General features: G+C 38.5%; 1 protein-coding gene across 4 annotated transcripts in view; it reads left to right on the top strand.

The window, feature by feature from the left end:
* Positions 1–16,012, top strand: part of rho-4 (rhomboid-4) — a 128,731-nt gene that overhangs the window by 97,631 nt on the left and 15,088 nt on the right. For all 4 annotated transcript variants that reach the window (XM_067158848.2, XM_067158847.2, XM_068230568.1 and 1 more), the window contains 2 exons: positions 7,429–7,565; positions 9,976–10,189. In XM_067158848.2, the coding sequence (XP_067014949.2) occupies positions 7,429–7,565; positions 9,976–10,189 (351 nt within the window). The remainder of the gene's footprint in view (positions 1–7,428; positions 7,566–9,975; positions 10,190–16,012) is intronic.

The raw sequence follows: 16,012 nt of genomic DNA, 5'->3' as shown, positions 1-16,012 counted from the left end.
GGAGATTTACATAGTGTTATGATCATGTGGCTGCATTTTTGTGGATTGGGGATAAGTTTCCAAGTACGGCACTAGTTCGAGAGGGCATTAAGTGAGGACTGTAGCAGAGCTGCATCTGCTGGATTCCTGATCTCCCTAAATATCTTGCAGTCGACAGCAAAGAGTAGGGTATTCGGTGTCTCGTTGAGTTCGGACTGCAGATCGTCCATAAACAAAGAAAACAGCAAGGGGCCAAGAGTACTGCCTTGTGGGACACCGGAGGTGACTGGTAACCATGAGGATGAAGTGCCTGATATTTCCACTCTCTGCCAACGGTTATGTAGGAAGCCAGCAAGAAGGGTCAGAAGACTGCCATGTATATTAAATCGTTCGGAGAGTTTATGGAGCAACAGAGTATGGTCTACAGAATCGAAAGCTTTCAAAATGTCTACGTAGCAGATATCCAGCTGTGATTTAGCTGGAATGGCATGTGATGCAAAGCTATGCAGAGCGGCCAGGTTTGTTAGACAAGAGCCACCTGCTAGAAAACCATGCTGCTTGGTTGAGATATACGGCAAAGTGAATGCGAGGAGACGCCGGTGTATAATTTTTTCAAAGATAAAGGATAGTGTGGGGAGAATAGAAATTGGTCGGTAAGATGAAACATTAAATTTGTTGCCAGATTTGAGAAGTGGAACAATATTTGCCTGTTTCCAGGTAATAGGAAAATAGCCCGCGGCAAAACATCTGTTAAATAATTTAGAGAGAGGGACGCAAAGAGTGCTGGCAGTATTTTTTAGGAAAAGAGGACCTATAGTGTCAGCACCGGTAGCTTTGTTGGTACGAAGAGTTTGAAGAAGGTTATGAACTTCACTTGGTGTGGTAGTTATGCTTGATAGGGTTCTGTTTGAAGCTGTACCAATGGGAGGGAGCAGTTGGTTTTGTAAGGGAGGGGAGAAATTGGAGAAGAAATACCTGAACAGTTCATTGCGATCGGCGCCGTCTGCTGTTGCATCATGGTTCACGCTGACAGGAATCCGCTCCGTCCTTCTCCGTGTGTTGATGAGACTCCAGTAGCGCTTGGGATTATTGCGGAGGTTTTCAGCGACAGTGTCTACGTGTCTTTTGTAGTCTCTTCTGACCATAAACCTCGCGTGGTGGCGGATTTTAACGAAGGTATTGTGAGTATGTGTGGGTTAGGGAAGTCTTTCCATAGGCGCCAAGCTCTCTTCTTATTAAATAGTATCAGTCTGGTCTCTTGTGATATCCAGTGTTGATATTTGCTGGTAGTAGCCCGTTATGCAGGTACGAAGTCTTTAATTGCAGCTTGCAGCCAGTCGTACAGCAGGTCAAGAGCCGATTTGATATCAGCTAATTGTTACAAGTAATGAAAATCATTTTAATTTCCGTATTGAAAGAATCTCAATAATAATATAAGAAAATTTATTGGACTCCAACCTATTCAATACATTACAGGATGTTAACATTTTTAGTTAAACATCGTTAAAATGGAGACATGTTTCGCCCCCTATGTGGGGCATCATCAGTCATATCAAAGCACCTCAAAATTACACCAGACGTCTGGTTGGGACTTATGAACATGATATGCGAGAGAGAGTACATTAAAAAACACTTACAAGGTCTTATCTTAAACGAAATAACAAATTGACTAGTTACACATAGTAAAATACGTTAGTGGTTCTTAACATTAAAAACGAGGCCATCACATGTATAGTATAAAACAATGAAGGTAATTAAAGTCTATTTGATGTTGAATTCGAAGGTAGTTTTACGTAGTATATATAAATGTTGTAAAATAAAATACAATTTACAATTACTGTACACTTATTTATAATTGTATTTTATTTTCCAACTTTTATATATACTGCGTAAAACTACCTTCGAACTCAACATCAAATAGACTTTAATTATCTTCATTGTTTTATACTGTACATGTGATGGCCTCGTTTTTAATGTTAAGAACCACTAACGTATTTTACTACGTGTAACTAGTCAATTTGTTATTTCGTTTAAGATAAGACCTTGTAAGTGTTTTTTAATGTACTCTCTCTCGCATATCATGTTCATAAGTCCCAACCAGACGTCTGGTGTAATTTTGAGGTGCTTTGATATGACTGATGATGCCCCACATAGGGGGCGAAACATGTCTCCATTTTAACGATGTTTAACTAAAAATGTTAACATCCTGTAATGTATTGAATAGGTTGGAGTCCAATAAATTTTCTTATATTATTATCAGCTAAGTGTACGATTATTTAGTGTCCTTTAGAACACTATTCTTGTTGTTGTGTTTTGAAAGGGAGCTTCTAATGTTCCCATTGTCTTGTTGAGAAATCTTGTGACTCTCCTGTATTTGACTGCTGGCAATTTAGATGGTGGCTTGTAAGCTGTTCTGCAATCAGGAAGAAAGGAAAGTGTATAAACACGTGTGTGAATGACTGTTGTAATATTAAGATGTGGCTGAGTTACTTATCTAATATACGAAGGGAGTTCAATATATAACGCAGGTTGGTTTTATTGAGGATTCAAACACACCATGTTATTCCCCAATCCTTTTGCTACAATACCCTATTTTTCAACATAATCTCCATTTAATGCTACGGCCTTATGCCACTGTAATGCGAGGGCCTGTACGCCTGCATGGTATCACTCGACTGGTCGATGTCAGAGCCAACGTCGTTCTGCATCGATAACTTCTCCATCATCCACGAAGTGCTTCCTGTGGAGTGCATCCTTCATTGGGCTAAACAGATGAAAGTTGAGGGCCAGGGTGTAGGGTGGATGAGGAAGAATAGGCCACTTCAGTTTTGAGAGCTCCTGTTGGGTGCGCAGACTTGTGTGAGGTGTTGCATTGTTGTGGAGAAGGCTCACCGTGTTCTTGTCCAATGCCAGGTCTCTGTAGACAGTCTGCAAGTGCCTATGAATATCTGTAATGCCCTGGTTTTCCACCAAATGAAACTCAATAAGTACTCTCTTTTTCGTACGCACCTCCATTACAGATGCCATTTTGAAGGCTAGTTATAGTGCTGCTATCTATCGGAAATTAATGAAACTCTACAAGACGAAGCAGGAATATCCAAAGATGCCCCAAACAAAATTAGAATATTTTAAAACCGAAATTGGCCGAGAAATAAAATGTGTTGCATTATATATTGAATGCCTCTCATATTTTTGAAGAGCGGTTCCACAGTCCGTCCTTAGCTCTCTGCCTAGTGTTGTACTGGTGCGTATGAGCAGAATCTTGTTCACTACAGCAGCGAGGCAGAGAAGCAGAGGAGGGGGAGAGCGTCTTTAGCTGTCTCATTATTTGTTACTGCTTGCAGGGAGAGAACTCCATGTTGTGACCACTGCCGATCTAACGTTATAATATTGTTCGCCGCAAAGTTGCATTCCATTCCCAAATCTCTCAAATGAAGTAAAGAAGGTCATACGAAGGATTTTTATACTCCATAACTTCATCCAAATTATTTTCTTTATTATAATGTTTAAATGTATGTAGAAAATCTTGTAATTATTCATTAGCCTGCTCAATACTAACGAATTTGTGACCTGTTGCGTTTTTATGAGCTCCCATTGCTGAAAATCGGTTATGCCTTATTGCATCAACTTGTTTTTGGTATCTAATAAAACTGCATCCAGACTGCCCGTTGTATGACATTTCACACTGTGAGCACGTTAATCTGTCGATTCCTGAGTTGAGAAATTTTTTCATTTCTAGATTATTAACCGAATTCTGGTTCAAAAGCCTATGTTTTTTTTTGTTTTAGTTGAAAATGCAACTTTATAATTATGCTTATTGAACAGGTTTGTTATCGCATATATACTGGGATTATGGTAGGTCTAGGAAATGGTCCCAAAAGGCGAAGAACCTACAGTTGATCAACGGCATTAGGATGCGGAAGGCAATGGGAAACCACTGCATTAAAGATCCTGAAGGATATCCCTTTAAGTTCATATGGCATGGCTGTGTTTAATTATTCAGAGTTTCTATTCCCCCATTCGTATCACCGGGGAGAATGCTTTGATCAAAGTGTACGACAACAAAGTTCAAATTGAACACATCAGATGGCACAACTGCACTTCAGAAGATAATTTCCATGCTGCAACATCACGTTCGGAGCTGGTTATGTGGACCGCGAACCTCCGCTTGGAGAAGGCGTCTCAAGAAGAAGAAGGTAAATTTTACATACATCTCAGTGGGTAGGGTCTGACACATCCCACTCTGATGAGTCTAGTGTCAGACCTAAGACGAAACACTGGTTAATAGAGCAAACGCCTGAAAAGCCTTACATCTGATCTGGTTTTGATTCTGCAATAAGATTAGTTTGCTGTTTACTAGTAATTTACCGGGCGAGTTGGCCGAGCGGTTAGAGGCGCACAGCTGTGAGCTTGCATCCGGGAGATAGTGGGTTCGAATCCTACTGTCGGCAGCCACAAAGATGGTTTTCCGTGGTTTCACATTTTCACATCAGGCAAATGCTGGGGCTGTACCTTAATTAAGGCCATGGCCGCTTGCTTCCAACTCCTAGGCCTTTCCTATCATCGCCATAAGACCTACCTGTGTCGGTGTGACGTAAAGTCACAAGCAAAAAAAAAAAAAAAAATTACTGATTATTTTATTAACAGCCTTAAGATTGAATCCATTGAAAAGGGCCTGTTAGCGGATAAAATTGAGTTCTTTCTCAAGAGAGGAATCATGAATGCCCTGTTAACAAAACTGAAGTAAGCTGATCTTTTTTTAGCATTAGGGTGCAAGGAACTATTTTTTTTATGGTATTTAAATCAAACGTGGGTTTTCTGTAAATCTTAAAGGAAAAGTTATTACTTTCCCATTTCACGGTTATATTAGAAAATTAAGGGAACCCTTCTCTCTTCGTTCTCTAACGTGAATTTAATGTTCATATCTAAATTGTTTATGATGTTTAGGATTTTGTTGCTATCATAAGTCTCCTCTCTGGCTCCATGGTTAAATGATTAGCATGCTGGCCTTTGGTCACAGGGGTCCCAGTTCGATTCCCGGTAGGGTCGGGAATTTTAACCATCATTGGTTAATTTCGCTGGCACGAGGGCTGGATGTACTTGTTGTCTTCATCATTTCATCCTCATCATGACGTGCAGGTCGCCAACGGGCGTCAAATCAAAAGATCTGCACCTGGCAAGCCGAACATGCCCTAGGACAGTCCCGACACTAAAAGCCATACGCCATTTCATTTTTTTCATTAAGTCTCCTGTCTATTAATGCGTAGACTTCATCCACATAACATGTCCATATATCTAAACCTTCTATCTTTCCAATAATATGAGAATGTTTGAGGTAATCGAGATAAATATTCGCCAAAATGCCGGTACTCCCATTGGGAGGCCTTTCTGGCAATAAATTTTATTATTAAATGAAAAATAGTTATGTTTGAGTACAAATTTAAGGATACTTACAAAGTCTTTTATTTAGGTTTGCCGACTCCATTGTGTTCCTGCAAATTCTTCTTAATAATGGTAATTGTTCTTTCACAAGAACATGGGAATACGTGTCTTTGATGTCGAAGGAGCAGGTGGTATGAAAGGAACTTACTTTGAAATCTCTAATTTTCTTGCAGAAATCAATTGAATTTTTAATTGGATTCTTGTCGTGGAAAGAATAATTAAAGGTTAAAAACTTATGTTTATACTGGAAAACTTTATATGTAGGACTGTGTTGATAATTTATAATAGGTTTAATGGGGATATGCATTTTCTTTATGTAATTTTGGTGGTGCTTTAGCCTTTGGGATCTTCGGATTCATGCAATCCAGCTTTTTTACCTCTTGCTTATTAAAAATAAAAGAAGCTTTCTTGACAAGCTCTTTTCGATCTAAAAAATAATAATGTTATTTGCTTTACGTCCCACTAACTACTTTTACGGTTTCTCTTTTAGATCTTTTTGCGTACGTGAGGTGGGGGTCCCCTCTCTTCAATCTTAAATTTGTTGCTGTTAAAAACGTCTCTGTTTTTCTAAGTATGCGACTTTATCCAGAATTACTAATGATCCCCCTTTATCAGCCTTAGTTACTATTAATTCATTCTGTTTGATCTTAGTTTTGAGATCCTTATGCAACCTCCTCTTTTTTTTTTTTTTTCCTCCCCGGAGAAGATTTAAAACCTTTAATAAGAGTTGGAATTTTCTTTTTAACTTTGTGTTGCATGTCGTCTTGGGACTCAAGTGGGAAAGTTTGAATTACTGTTTCTACTTCTACTTAAGTTGTGATGAGCTCTGTATCCCCATTAGTACTTGGCCAATTATAATTGACCTTGCTCTAGTGTTTTGATTCCTTCTTCCATAAAAGTGACCTTAGAAAAGTTTCTTACGGATGGAGGATAACTATTGAGATCCAAAGTTATACTAGAAAGTGGCATCTTCTTTTCTTTTCAACTATCTGTACCTATTCATCAACCGCATTAATTTGTTATTTAATGAGATATGTTTCTTATCCATTATACTGGTTAACCAAATCTGGCTTAAAAGGGAAATTAAGTTTTTGTATCAGGAAAAAAAAAAATGTGAATCACAAAATATATTTGGCTCACCTTTCTGTTTCTTAGAATGGGTATCTTATCAAAGACATTGTGAAGTAAAATTAATCATTGTAACCTTGAAGAGTCCTTAGTGAGGGTGCAGGTTTCGATACCATAGGTTACGATTGATATGAAGTACTGATTGAACATCACCCGCTTTGATTTTGTTAGTACTTTGGGACCCCAGAGGAGTGTTCTTACTTGCTGATAGAAGTGAGTTCTTTTGCACTCTATTCGCCACCTCTTTTGTGGCTAGTGTCTCGAGAAATAAAACTTCCGAGGTATGTAAAGTTTTGCACACTTTCCAGTGGATGGTCTCCTAGCGAGATGTTCAGTGGTCACACCTCTGTTTATTGCCATTGCTACTGTTTGGGTTTCACTTGTCTTGAGATTGAATGTCAGTGATGGAGAGTTGGGTGATAATATGAACAAGTATTAACAAATAATGATGCAAGTTTATGCAACGTAAACAATACTGTAGATACACACACATGATTTAAGTGATTTGATAGAATCTGAGGATGTTCTTGTAGAACGTAACATGTCATTCTTTGTGTAATAGTGTGTATTTATTTGTACAGGTATGTTTATAGTGTTATAATTTATACTGACATTTTTGTGTGATTGACAGACTGCAAAGTTTTTTGTTACATTTTACTAAGTCGACACTGGAAAGTATGGTTTCCTTCTAAACAAACTCCATCCATTGCTGCGTCTATGTACCAAGTTATTTGTTATTCGTCAGATATGCTCACTACCCTACAGTCCCTGTCTTACGTGTTACTTTGAGTTGAGTCTTTAGAATATACATACTGGCCTTCTGTCGTAGTTTTCAGAGCTCCTCTTCATATCCAAGGACTTGTGTGTTTCTCTCTTCAGATTGCCTTGTTCGCCTGGGATGCCTTCAAGGATGATAAGACCGATGCTAACGGGCCTGTTGCTACGGCTCTCCTCTACGACCCCAAGAGACGATATGAAGCGTGGAGGTATCTGACCTACATGTTCGTCCATGTCGGGTAAGAATGAGCTGTGTCACCTCGACTTAGTATTTGTCCTGCAATCACTTAAATGATTCTAGTTTAAAAGCTTTGGTCTTATTACTCATAAATATGTTGTTATCGCAAATCACTCTGGGCAGTATGTTAGAAACAAAACAATCAGGGAAAGGTATTTTCTTCTGGCTTAGGCGCCAGTTCTGAAAATTAGGCACTACAGTAATACAAATACAGTGTATTACATAGGCCTACGTGCTTTGGTCTTGAACTATAGTTACTGGTATAAAAAGTACAAACTTAAAGTTAGTGTACAGATTACAACTAAAGAAGTTGTACAAAGCAGCAGTGCGTGTTTTGTGTGCTGTATTTCCATGCACACATTTTGTAGTTTGAGCACTGAATTACCAATTTTTACTGCTCTGAATGGGTCAGAATTCTCTAATGATGGACCATTCATGTTAATAAACATTAAATTATTGAGATCATCTGACCCCATAAATGACCACAAATTGTTATTTATTATGATCATTAAACTAAACACTCTGTCATGACTCAGGTAGCACTGACACAATGCAAAGCAACTTGCATAAACTCAGTAATCTGTCTATTTTTTGACACAAAGATAACTTATTTTCTCCAAATTTGTCTAGTTCCTTCCAGTCTGGCACATTTCAGTGTATGTTCTCCCTTGAGAAACATCACCTCAGCGTGTCTTGCTTCATCTTGGACCAACACTTCTTTAACACCTTGAAGAGAAGAACTGGTATTACTATTCTACCCTTGTTATTGCCTTCTCCTAACTGAGTGGAATTACATATACTAGACATTCAAAGTAAATTTGAAACGTTAACTTTATCCGTTAATAATTTTATCATAATTTGTTTTTAATCCATCCACATAAGCAGGCCTACTGGCAGGTAAAAGTGGGAATATCAACATCAGAAAAACGTAGGTACTAGACTCGTATTTCCAGTCACCATGGAGACCTGGGGCGCAGGATTTTCTGAGCCCTGGTTATAATAAAACAAGGAGGAATTAAATATATACTGGAATTTTAATTTTACATTTTAGGGATTCAGTCAAGAGATGCAAAAGCAACACATCACTTCTTTGTATAATCTCCTAATTTTACAAACATTTCCCCCATTGAAATGACAGGTTTTTTATTTCATTATTGAAGAAAGAATGGGGACATGTTTACAGCTAGTTGCAATGAATTGCTCTCCTCCCAATGCCACTTTCAGTGATCCAAACAAATGATAATCGCAGGTGAATCAATGTGGGCGCTATGGAGCTTTTGCATTGTCTAAAACTTGCCATTGGTAGGAAGCATTCACTCTTCTCTGTTTACAGAGGAAATTGAAAATGCCCATGTAGTCCCAAAACTCAGTTGCAAGGACCTTTCCAACTGACAAACGTCTCTTGGCCTTCATGGACGCAGCTTCCCCTGTCTTCCACTATTCCATGCTCACTTGTTTGGATTTGTGGGTGCAATGATGGACCCAGGTTCCATTACTGGTGATGACACGGTACAAGAAATCCCCTCTTTCTTCCTTGTAGCAAGTCAGGAGCTTCTGAGCACGTGTTCGTTGCTCGGTAAGGAGATGGGTAGTCCAGGTCATCCCATAACTAATTGCTCATGCAATTTTGCAGTTTTCTCAGAATTTCAGCTGGTTCAACGCCTTCTTTGGTGAGATACTTCATGACAATATTCTTTGCACAATGGACGCTCGCTCGTCTTGCTCATGGGTGAGAGATCAGCTTCATGTACCCGCACAGTAGTTCATTTGCTGGGTGAAAGGATGGATGCGAAGAGAAACAGAGATAAAATGATCACTAAAAGCTCAATTCTTTTCTTCCTGTAAAATAATTTTTTTTGCTATGTGCTTTACGTCGCACCAACACAGATAGGTCTTATGACGTTGAGACTGTAAAAGAAAATATATTTTCATTATACCTGGAAAAGTACCACAATGTGGTAGTGTTGTTGGGGAAACACAATATGTAGCTGTCAGCTTGCATTCGGGAGATAGTGTTTTCAAACCCCACTGTTGGGAATCTTGAAGATGGTTGTCCCATTTTCACACCAGGCAATCAAAGCCACAGTCAATTCCTTAGCAAGTTGAGGAAGAGGACATTCTGAGAACTGGTGTTTCTGATAAACTTGTTTCTGCTTGCCAGCTTCATCAGGAGAGTGGACGTCAGCACTCAATGATCGCTAGTCTTGATGTGGGAAGTGTGGGTGGATAAAGACAGAAAAAATAAGAAGACAAAGATACAGATGAATATAGAAGGTAAAAGACTCGCAACATAGGACAAACCACAGGGAGAAAAAGAGCTGGTCACTGGGAGTTTAATCCAAAACCTGTATCTGTATAATTTCTTCTCCTTCCTCTGAGTTCATACCTGGTAAATCGCTGTGTGTTTGCAGGGTGTTCCACCTGATTGTGAACCTTCTGGTACAGATCTTGCTTGGATTACCACTGGAAATGGTGCATCACTGGTGGAGGGTTCTCATCATCTACCTTGGTGGTGTGGTGTTCGGTTCACTTGGCACGTCCATCTCTGATCCTTATGTGAGGCTTGCAGGCGCCTCTGGTGGGGTCTATGCTCTCATCACTGCACACCTCGCCTCCATTGTCATGGTAAGTGAACTCGCTCTAACTAGCATGATTTTGATTATTTTGGGTTATTGAGCAACACACAACCACTGGTTTAACTGTTTACAGTCTACGTCAACCCACCCTCAATTTTGTAACAGCTCCTAAGCCCAAATTACATCAAGGAGGTATTTGTGTACATCCTCATATCTATCATGCCTTTTTGGAACTCAGGTGGGTCCACAAATGTATTGTCTCTTAGTTTCCTAGGAAACCTTTTCTTTGAGTCAAGATTTTTGTTACCTATGGAAAGCACTCCTGCTTCAAGCCTTTATTTATTGTGCTGTTAGTTTTCATGCTTCCTTATGTGATAAGAGTTTTTTTTTTTTTACTCTCCAGCCAGAATATAAGTAGGAGTTTGGATGCATCAGATATATCTTGTTAATTACATGATATGAATTCAGCTGACGATGAATTCTTGCTAATTCTTGATGAAGAGGTTTTTTTTTTTTTTTTGCTAGTGGCTTTATGTCGCACCAACACAGAGGGGTCTTATGGCGAGGATTGGATAGGAAAGGGCTAGGAGTTGGAAGGAAGCAGCCGTGGCCTTAATTCAGGTACAGACCCAGCATTTGCCTGGTGTGAAAATGGAAAACTACGGAAAACCATCTTCAGGGCTGCCAACAGTGGGATTCGAACCCACTATCTCCCGGATGCAAGCTCACAGCTGTGCGCCCCTAACCGCACGGCCAACTCGCCCGGTGATGGAGAGTTTTATGAAGATGATAAATAATATACTGTACTTCATCTATAAAGATGTCGTTTTTACATTACCGTATATGTTTTGACCCCTATTTCGAGTTATCGTCAGTTGATTTAAATCTTAAAATATATAACTTACAATCCAGTAATTTTATGAATGGAAGTTATTGAACATTGGTACAATGGGTCTCATTAGAATCCTAATTATATACAAATAAAACATAGTTTGAATATTGCTTGAGATATAACCTCTTGTCTTGGAATTTTAAAATGTTGCTGTGAGGTTAAAATCTCTAAATCTTCAATCCTGAGCTGAACTCATTTCTTAAAATTCCTCTGTAGTCATCTATATAGTGACATTAGGAGGTAACTGGCATGTTACATTCCGTCATGTGCATGATGCTAATTGAGTGCTGTCAATAGAATGTCTAATCTGTTAATAGAATGACAAAACTACTGTATTTACTCGCGTATTAGAACTTTTTTTCCACATTTACAGCCAAAAAAAGTAAAGGGTGCCAATATGCGATAACCTCAAATTTTGTGCAGTGAACATGACTTCTAGGCTATAAAGACCTATAAATTGTACCTGTAAACATTCAACACCATTCTTTAACAAACTTATGAATGTATTCTGAGTTTTACTGGCTATTTTGTTGGAAGGCAGTATTTCTAATTTTAAAAAGAATAAATGATGAACACGTTACTTTTAGGCCAACATATGAAGTAAATATAGTCAGTTTCAGTTACTCTTATATCATGTCATTTGTTTCATCTCATTAACTCCTCTGATGAGGTTGACGTCTGGAAGGGCATCTCCAATTGTCAAAATTTGCTACGAAGATTTGTTTTACAAGATATTAGAATCATTCCGTATTGATGATTTTCACTTAACAAAGGTGAAAAAATGAGTGTATCCTCCTAATTCAATACATCATATATTCCATCATTAGATGGAAACAAAATTAGCACAAAATTAGGCTCTGTTTTGTTTTTTCACTTGTTCCTTCATCATGTTTTTTTGGCATTTTTTAGCTAGTATTATGTAAATTATTTCAACCCCACCCCCACCCCCTTTCTCATTGAAGATGGCTCAAACGAGCCGAAACATGTTTGAATTTGATTACTCCGTCTAATGATGTATTAAATTAGGAGGATACACTAATTTTTTCACCTTTGTTAAACGAAGATTTGTCTCACTTCATACTCGACCCCGTAGAGAAAAGGAATGAGGGTATCGTATTATGCAATATTAATACAAAAGAACGTAATGGCAGTCATTTGTGTCTGTCAGTTAAGCACTAGGCCTACCACACAGTGAAATCCGATCACTGCTTTCATTTGAACTATTGTTGTCTTGTGCCGACAACTTCCCTGCTACGTGCGTGTCGTCATTCCGAATGACATCATCTTCACGCCGATCACGAGTATTCAAAATCCTATAATCTATTAGATGACCTATTTACGGGTCGAAACCGGTACTGTTTTTATGTAAATTATTGACACTATGTAAAATAAAGTATTGATTAGGTGGAGAATTCATCCTTTATACTTGTATTCGAAATCCTGTCGTTTTGCAACTTAAAAAGTTTTGTTCCTGACTATAGAGTCCATACAGTGAGAATCTATTCGCAAATGGTTTCTGGAGATGGTCTCTGTTATTCCCAATTGGTGTATGTGTAGCAAAAGCCACCCCTTCTGAATAAAGCCATGCTGTAGAAAGCGTGCCAACCCACCAGCTGATAACAAGCTGTAGTTCCGAATGTAATACATAGTGACTGGGAGCATACCTTGGATAACTGTGGCTATTGAAAGCCAGACCTATATTTTAAGTATATTTCATGCTTGTTCTCTACATTAATCACATCAGGATTTACCTAAACAGCCGTAGCTGAGATAAGAGAAACCACATTTTTTCGGTTAGGTATGCTACTAAGTGCCCAGATAATGTCGAAGTTCTACGACGAGTAGAATAAAGATAAATACAGTGGAACCTCAATTCTCCGTTTTTGGAGGGACCACGGAAAAAACATACAACACAGGAAAACGGAAAATCCACGAACCTATGAACCATCAACAATTTGGCTAAACATCACAAAAATGAAATATGTAACTTATAATCTTACAAACATTCCTAAACCAAATCAAACTACAGCCCCAATGGGCCTTCCGCCTACCAAGCGACCGCTGCTTGATTCGAAGGCCTGCAGATTACGAGATGGCGCATGGTCAGTGTGACAAATCCTCTCGGCCGTTATTCCTGGCTCTCTAGACCGGGGTCGCCATCTCACCATTAAATAGATCCTAAATTAAAGGTAATTGTAGAATGAGTGAACCTGGAACCAGCCCTCATATCCAGGTAAAAATGCCCGACCTGGTCGGCAATCGAACCCGCGCCCTCCAGGTGAGAGGCAGGCAAGTTAGACCGCGGGGCCGGTTTCAAACATTAATTACCGGTACACGACTTAAAAATTTCAAAACTTTACATTCAGTTTTACCGGGGAAACTTCGTCAGTTTCCTCTGAAAACTTCTTTCAGTTCAGCAACTTTGATCAGCCAAACTCTTCAAAAAATCTAATACCCATAACGCCAAGCAACAATCAACCACAAGTAGTTTTTAATTCTTTAATCTAATAAAATAAAGCACATTAGATACAAAAGCGCCCAACATGATGGTGAAATACTTTTTTTTTCAAATTTTCCATTGTAATTTGGTCACCGGTATACTGTTCGTAGTCAGTTTATGGAAATCTTGTACTGCATAAATTAGGCCTACATCGACTTTTAAAGGTTATGTTGAACTTGAGAATATGGTTTCGAATGTAAGTATCGATCCTCAAGTTCTCGAATGCATTATATTCAATATTCAACTAATCACAATCAAATTGGAAAGAGAAAAATTACCATTAACACTTCCGAAATTAAGGTTATTCGCGACCTTGACTCGGTTGGAAAGAGCGCTTGCTGTACAAGTCGACTGCGAAATGATACAAAGTTTTTAAATGTAACGTGCGCAAATAAAACGATTGCAATTTTTATAACATTTTAACACAAAAATGTGAAATTCCCAGTGTTATATTAGGACCAAAACAGTAATAGGCAATCCCAAAACCTCCCATGCTTTATGTACAGTACCATATGTAAGGTGCAACATCTGTTCTGGTCTGAATAACATAATCGTATATGATAATATTAAAATACTAAATTTGTGTTACTTAAGCAGGAACAGTTACGATTCCTGCCTGAAACCCCAGTGACTACACAGTGCCCTGAGGGAAGTGTCGAAAAACTGTTCGACGATACACTTGAAAAATTAAAAATATAAACATGTAACCCTAGACATAATGTAGACGTTTTGCAAGTTCCTACAAACATTTGATGAAACTTGTTCCATCTTAAGTAGATCTTTCGAAATGCACTCTGTCTCCTTCCAATTGTTGTGCACACACTCTGCTTTATGATTTCCGAGGATTCTCTAAACAGTACCACCCGAATGCGATGCTAAGATGGTCCCTTATGCAAGTTAACCACCGATCGCTTTTCCAGTACAGTACAGTACTTCCTTAAATTACCGCAATGACGGGACGTTAACACCAAGATCCATCAGTATGCCATAGCCGTCCTTTCGTGAGGTACAGTTTCTTGAAAAATGCATGATCGAGGATTTAGCGTTGATGGGACTGAAATTTCTGGACGGTTGATCCAGGAAATCGTTTCTTCGAGGAACGGATAATGCAGGATTTTTACAACATGATGTAATTTAATTAGGATGCTTGCAGGACCATGTAATTTGAATGAATAATACAGGAAAACGTAGTTTCCAGGAACGTATAATCGAGGTTCTACTGTAACAGGAAAGCTTGTCGGATTTATGGATATCTGCAGGTGTGGCAGTGATGTGTTTTATTATCATAATGTTGCCTCCATATTTTTTATTAATGTGTAGTATGTTCTGTTTGGGATCTCCGAAAATAGTAAAAGTAGTTAGTGGGGACGTAAAATCAATATCACCACTATTGTTGTTGTTGTTATTATTATTATTATTATTATTATTATTATTATTATTATTATTATTATTATTATTATTATTATTATTATTATTATTATTATTTAGGTACGTTGGCGAGTAAAACAATCATTATGATTGGATTGTTTTTATCAAGTTTTAAACCTACTTCTCTCCAATGATTACGTAGGCTATATTGGCCTGAGTTACAAAATATTAAACTATCACTTTGTTAATGATCTCGCCTGCTATATTAATAGCAACAATTATGAATATTTCTTAACTAAAATAAACTTGTTTCCTCATCCCAAGGTAGTGCAGGGGAGCTGGATGTACCATTTTTACCACATAGCAACTTTCCTGCCATTCTTAAATCTCTGGCAGTACAGTAAAGGGAATCGAACCCAGGCCCCCTGAGAACGACAGTTAATTGTGCTAACCGTTTCACTGGCGGACATTCTTAACTACAAGAAACAGACATACAGCATGCTGATGCATGCTTTAATTGTGCAGGTCAGACATGAAACTATTCACCTATTTGTACGACGTCATCAGAGCTGCAGTAGGCCTACGCTACGGAGGCAACATTTCTTAACTATGCAGCATGACTTTGACGCGTGTTTTCATTGCATGCGTCATACAGACGAACTATTCACCAATTTGTGTGATGTCATCGGAGCTGCAGTAAGGCTTGTGCCCACTTCGAAGCGGAATATCATGTGAGGGAGGCGGGAGATTGGGCTGTGCTTCTGCGATGTCGTGTTTGATTATATCTCTTGTCCGTCTTGTCTGTTTTATGTCAATATAAGGCTTCAAGGAAACAAGATGAACCTTATCGAGGCCAAAGGAATTATTTCATCATTCATTGCCAAGTTTGATATTCACAAGGTAAATATTGGCCGTAAAGAGCTTATTCAGTTTCCGACCCTTAAAAAGTGTTCATTGTCAGATAACGAGACACCTGAACTCCCAGAAGACAAAATCCTAATTTTTACTGATCACCTTGATCAGTTAAAAACTGACATGGAATCAAGATTTGAAGATCTGACCAAGTTACAAATTCCGGATTGGATTCTAGATCCATTCTCGTTTGAAGCTGT

The sequence above is a fragment of the Anabrus simplex genome, chromosome X (assembly GCF_040414725.1).
Source record: "Anabrus simplex isolate iqAnaSimp1 chromosome X, ASM4041472v1, whole genome shotgun sequence".
NCBI lineage: Eukaryota > Metazoa > Arthropoda > Insecta > Orthoptera > Tettigoniidae > Anabrus > Anabrus simplex.
This window is presented reverse-complemented; position numbering and strand designations above follow the sequence as displayed.